Raw genomic sequence first — 6000 nt, forward strand, 5'->3', positions numbered from 1 at the left:
AAGTGACTTAATTTTAACTATTTGTTTATTGAACTGTTATGATTATGAAATCAGTCTGGGTTTCAATCTTGATGGCATTCAGGAAAACGGCTCTCTGGTCGTGTGTAGCCAAGGCTATTGTTTCTTAACTATAATATGTTATAAATAACAGCACGAGCCTCAACAGCGCAACTTTGTTACCGTCAGTACAGTAGGCCTATATTATTATCAACTATAGGCTATCAATCGCCACTTACATTAAATTAAATAAACAGAATCATCCTCACGTTTTCGGTGATTCGGAATATTTTTATATTAAATGTTTTTTTTTTTTAATCAGGGCATTTGTCCGGATGGGCTACAATTCTCTCTCACTTTTCCCTTCAAAAAAGAAAGAAAGAAAAAAACACACGTGTCCCGGACAAAGTATATGGTCCCAGACAAGCGTTATTGTCGAGTCCTCCTGATGTGTTTTCCTTGATTGGTTTTCCATGAAGAGAATTACGTTGTTGAAAACGAAAGTAAAGTGACGCACGTTCATTGCGTTTTACCGTGATGAGAGTTCTGTGTCTTTATTAAACTCAACACAAAATTATTTATCTGTCATCCACCCTCGATTAATTGGAAATTGAATGTTTTATTACTTATTCACGCACTGCGTGCAGCAGCAGCACTATACGGTTTGAGAATGGACACAAGCGGTAACCGCAACAAAACCATCACGGTGGAAAAAGTGTATCTGACATGACTGTCTGTCCGAGTTTTGTCGAGAGCCGGAGGCGGCACGAAATTTGACGGAGGCGGCCGCCTCATAATTCTCTATGCAGGAAAAACCCTGAGTACAGTTATTAGGCCTCATACACTCTCACACTGGCCCTAGATACCGGTGTAATGAAGTTGATGTTTTGCAGGTGTTGGAGCTCCGTCTTGTGGAGAGCCAGATCCTGCATGAGGAGGCTCCAAGTGAGCAAGGCAGCAGCACTGCTGGCCATGTGGAACCTTGCAGGCACACGGGAGCATCCGCTCTCGGAGGAACTGGTAACACGGACACCTCACCCATGTACAACTTTAATCTCAGCTTTGAGGAGCTCAGTAATGTAGGTTTGGAGGAGCCTCCTAGACAAGCCAACCCTACATGGATGGTAAGCGTTTCTTCTCAGGTTCTTGCAATCCTTTTTTCAAGCCATTTGTTTCAACATCTCTTGTCTTCTGTAGGCCACAACTCATCGTACACCTAGCATGTCCAGCCTCAACTCTCAGGAATCCTCCAATGAAATTTGCAAGCTAACAGACAAGCAGCAGGCAGAGTATCGCAATGCCTACGAGGAATACATTGCCTCCATGGCTCAGATTGAGGTAGGAATGGAGAAGCCCGTGCCACCTTTTGTTACCCAGATGATGCAATCCATCTCTGAGGACAAGAAGAAGGATGGGGGTGACCAGGATTCGCGCAAATCCATTTCAAAACGAGGGAGCAGCAAGTCCACGACCGATAATACCGACTACGCCTCGCCAGACACAGCCACTTTAGATCCCATAACAGAAGAGGATGAGAAGGTTGACCACGGGTCATCAAAGTCCCTTCTGGGACGCAAGACGTCTGGAGAGAAGGTGAGCCTCTTCCAGGGTGCTGATCTGAAGCTGAAGGCTGGCGGTGGTTTACGCTACCAGAAACTTACTAGTGATGACGAAGAGTCTGAAGAGTCAGACAATGCCCCTCTGCTCAAGGATGGAAAGAAACCTGAGCCCAATACCTCCAATGCTGAAGATCGATCTCTATCCAAAGGTAAGGATTACCTTTCAGATAAGAAGGATTCTTCTGACTCGGGCGTCCGCTCCAATGAAAGCTCGCCCAACCATTCCCTGCAAGACGAAGAGGCCGACCTGTCACAGTCTGAGAGGGCTAATCTGATTGAGCTAGACGAGGAGAACTCGGCCCCAAAGCGAGGCCTGCCGAGTAGTCTGAGTGGCCTCCAAGACCCAGCGATCGCTCGCATGTCCATCTGCTCAGAGGACCAGTGCAGTCTTCTGGCCAGCAGCCCTGAAGAGAGCTGGCCTTCCTCCAAAAGTTATAACCTCAACCGTACACCCAGCAACACCACCCTCAACAACAACACAAACGCCCAACAAGGAAACAACGTTCACCAACCCAGAGATAGCTCCAACACCACCTCCATGACCACTGGAAGTGATGTGATCATAACTCCTGGATCCAGCACCACCTCCGCCACTACCCAAAATGAGAACATCCGTGTGGTGCATCTGAAGAGGGGACCTAACCCTGGAGATCCCCCTGAGATCCTTAAAGTGTCCTCTGAAACAGTCACCTTCGGAGAAGAGCGAGAAAGCATCCTGTAGGTGACGTCTGGATCTATTGCTGTCTGGTCTTATCTGGTTAATGTTTTGTGGTGTCAACGCATGTTTGGTGTAATGCTTAAAGATGTGTAACAGTGGTTATTGTGACCTTTTTGTAATGTGAAGTGTAGTTGAAGTGGTTTTCCATCACCCACTCATCATCTACCTTGTTATATAGTTCTGTATTGTTTATATATTCTGTATTGTTCTGTATAGTTCCCAAACAGTATTATTAGCTTAATCACATATTGATGTCTCCAGTTGAATGACTAAAGCATTTTGGAATCACATATGTAGGAAAATAATCAGTAAAGGAAAATACTATAGTACCTTGTCATGATAAAGCTACCTTAACTTGGTGTAAAATCCATTAAAAGTATGAATATGAGCATCCAGTGTTGTATTGAGTTGTCCTGCATGCTGTGATTGTTACAGTAGTACATAAGCAGTGACGAGCATGTGTCAGACTGCAGTAATAAATTAGTCAGTAGAAATTGCATGACATGTGATGTTAGTCTTAGGGTTAAGTGTACAATTGGCAGCCGTCTTGAAAACTAAAACGTGTTTTGTGATGATTGTCTTCAACATGAAATTAAATAAACCTGCATTGACAGTAACCATGTTTCTTGAGTTTTTGTTTGAAAGTACTGAAATAAACATTTTGCTGTTCTGTAAGGCTACACACTGCAGAAATGTGTTCCCACGAGATGATTTGCTAAGAGCAAACTTATTTTAGTACTCTGAATTACAGATGGGTGGCACCAGTTCATGCATTACAATTATATCCCACACCCTGAACACTTGTGAGTGGCCTTTGAGTGTGTGAATTATTTAATGACTCAGAGGTTGACTTTGCATACATTTTCGGGGTAAGATTCGTCTTACACAATCTAATTGTTTTCTGTGCCCCTAGATCCGCTAGACAAACATTTTAAATCAAATAAAATGTGTTATTCATTGACTCATAATGACAGTATACATATTTATTTCCCACCCTCCAAAACCCTTATAATCTGAACCGTGTAGTCTTTACATTACAAACTTAATGACAAGAGAGTAGCGTCACACACAGCCAGTGAACGGTAATAAGTTAATACGCTTTATGCATTTGCAAAAATGAAAAACAACAAAAACAATGCATCTATAGCTGAGACAAGGACACTGAATTCATACTTCTCATTTAACTATATACAGTATAAAAGTGCCATTTACGTTGTAATTATAAAAAAATTCTGTAATATTATAAACATCACATTTTCAGCAGAAAGAGGAAACAAAAAAAAGTACATTTTTACAGAGTTCGCATCCTTTGACGAACTGGATTCGAGCAGTTAAAATGCGCGCTCGTTTTCATCTTGATAACATAAAAGCAACAACAAAAACCTGCTTTTTGAGATTGCTTGCTTGATTACGGGGTTCCTTTAAAATATCTCCAGTCTTTTTTTTAATCTTCCTTTGGAAGAAAGAATATGAAAGTCCGTATATAACTAACCCAGAAACTTTTTATGTCCGTTTGAGGGAAGTCCTTTGTCATTCAAGACGAAATCCAGGCGAATGACACGGGACAAAAAAACACACAAAAAGCCCCTGTTTTTGCTCCATGCCCGAAACACCTGCAAAAGATTGTGTTTGAGAGAGTGAGAGAGAGAGAGAGAGAGAGAGAGAGAGGGGGGGGGGGGGGGGAGAGGAGTGTTTAGAGAAGGCAAAAGGACAGAGATCCGGAGTTCCGGACAGACTGGCGCCAGGGAGGAAGCCACAGGACTTTTTTCTCGGACTTTAACCAAACACTAGTGAAATACCGGGCAATCCCATACAGCCAGTCTACACGAGCCTCTGACATACACATTAAAATAACGTAGAAAACATTGTATTATTAAAGAGTCCCAACGTTCATGCTGTTAAAACCCCTGGTTTCTATGGACACAAAAGGAGTCCTGACTAACTTTTTGTGCCTCAAAGAATAAGGTCAAAAAGGTTTAGAAAAGTATAAAACAATAAAGATAACATTTTTTTTTTGAGCGAACCAACCATAACTTTAACAGATTAGCTAATCTTGTACATTATGATAGCTATCAAAGTTTATTGATATTTCAAAATATTGTAACGAAAGAGGCTATCATGCTTGAAAATAGTGCATAAGGCATAATGGTAACATTGTCTTTGTTACTTACCATAGTAACTAATAACAACAGTAGATTATGCATAATTACATGCAAGAAACCCTAATCCTACCCTAACCCTATAGTAAGTGCAAGGTGTTAGTTAATATTACTCAGTAAGCTACTTAAATATATAATTACACTAAGAATGACACCTTGAAGTAAAGTGTAACTGGCATAATAAATATGTGCAGGTGCACCGCAACACTGACAAACGTGCAAAAAGTTTAACTCAGTTACTCAAGCAAAGAGTAGTAGAGCATCCAACTTACCATTTCAGCGAGACAGGGTTAAGAGGTCATCTGTTGGAGGGTTACTGGGCTGTTAATTAACAGAAGTAAACAATGATTTTCAGTGGAGCACGTTACATTTCAAGTTGTGTATGCATTTTAATGAGCAACATTAATGCGGAAATTACAGATTGCAGCGTGCTGTCATTCAGATGTTATTTTTATGTGTTCCTTTTTCTTAACCAAAATGAATCACTTTGCTATTTACCTCCAGGAAATGTTTTGTACAAACTTGCTTTACCTGGAAGGAGATGATGCTGATATCAGCTCCGAGTGATCTGACGCTCGTTTTGGGAGGGCTCTGTCCGTGGACCTGCTGCTGTTGCGGGTTCTGGTCCAGTGCGATCTGAAGATCCAGAATGTAGTCTATGACATGCTGCAAGATCTCCATCTTACTCACGCTCTTGTTCTGCGGTAAACTCGGCACGAGCTCCTTCAACCTGCTGTAGCAGTCATTCATGTTGTACAGTAGACTGAGCGGGTCGTCCGAGGAGCTCTTGCTCCGCGAGATCCCGAGATTATGCTCCGAAAAATACAAGGCGGGTTTCCTTATGGACCTCACCGGACTGACTGCCTTCATAGTGGATATACCGATGTTAAGATTCTTTTCAGGGCATTCGATTCTCCCGCAGATCTGCGCTGGAAGCTTGTTGTCAATGTGTTTATATAGCAACCGAACTGGGTTTGTTATAAGGCATAAAGAATTAAGCGGATTGGTCGATGAGACGACGTCACTCTGTGAACCGGGGCATCAACATTGGCCAAATTTGCAGCACGTGAGCGCCTCCTCCTCCATCCTCTGCATTCTTCACTCGTGCTGAAGAGTATCTGTGCAAGTGCGCGCGCAGAGCAGACGCACAACATCACATCACATGTTTATATTGGAGGAACGTACTGATTTTGCCAGGGATACACACGTTTTGTTGCCACTCTTATCCAGCCATTTCATGGACTTGCAAACGAGTTAATGCAGGATGCTTCACTGATTCAACAAGCCAAGCGTAAATATATTTATGAGCTTGCGAACAACTGCTTTTGATTTGTGAACTAATAAGTCATATGGGGTTAACCAGGAATCATGAGGCGAACTGGTTAAAAATCACACACCAGATTACAGTTTTATCAACACACACCATACAAAGCAATTGTTTTGAATGTAGGCTATTAGCCTATGTTTCCGAGAGATGAATTTTCGAGAGATGAATTAACAAACTGAA

The 6000-nt window shown here is 42.1% G+C and overlaps 2 protein-coding genes across 4 annotated transcripts in view; one reads left to right on the plus strand and one right to left on the minus strand.

Annotated features, from left to right (window-relative positions):
• kidins220b (kinase D-interacting substrate 220b) overlaps nt 1–2949 on the plus strand; it is a 26749-nt gene extending 23800 nt beyond the window's left edge. For all 3 annotated transcript variants that reach the window (XM_081379121.1, XM_081379119.1, XM_081379120.1), the window contains 2 exons: nt 891–1121; nt 1195–2949. In XM_081379121.1, the coding sequence (XP_081235247.1) occupies nt 891–1121; nt 1195–2337 (1374 nt within the window). In that variant the 3' untranslated portion in view covers nt 2338–2949. The remainder of the gene's footprint in view (nt 1–890; nt 1122–1194) is intronic.
• Nucleotides 2535–5609, minus strand: id2b (inhibitor of DNA binding 2b). Its single transcript, XM_081379122.1, has 3 exons — nt 5025–5609; nt 4766–4814; nt 2535–3947 (listed from the first exon to the last, which is right to left on the minus strand). Exons 1-2 carry the CDS (start codon nt 5361–5363, stop codon nt 4770–4772), a joined length of 384 nt encoding a protein of 127 aa, XP_081235248.1. The 5' UTR covers nt 5364–5609; the 3' UTR covers nt 2535–3947; nt 4766–4769.
• Nucleotides 5610–6000: the final 391 nt, after the last annotated feature.

The sequence above is a fragment of the Scardinius erythrophthalmus genome (assembly GCF_964197995.2).
Source record: "Scardinius erythrophthalmus genome assembly, chromosome: 11".
NCBI classification, from domain to species: domain Eukaryota; kingdom Metazoa; phylum Chordata; class Actinopteri; order Cypriniformes; family Leuciscidae; genus Scardinius; species Scardinius erythrophthalmus.

Bases quoted from the DNA above. Each gene is read 5' to 3' on its own strand.
- id2b (XM_081379122.1), bottom strand. From the start codon at position 5,363: ATGAAGGCAGTCAGTCCGGTGAGGTCCATAAGGAAACCCGCCTTGTAT. The intron at 4,815-5,024 runs GTAAAGCAAGTT...GTTAATTAACAG, and splicing joins TCAGCATCATCTCCTTCCAG to CCCAGTAACCCTCCAACAGA.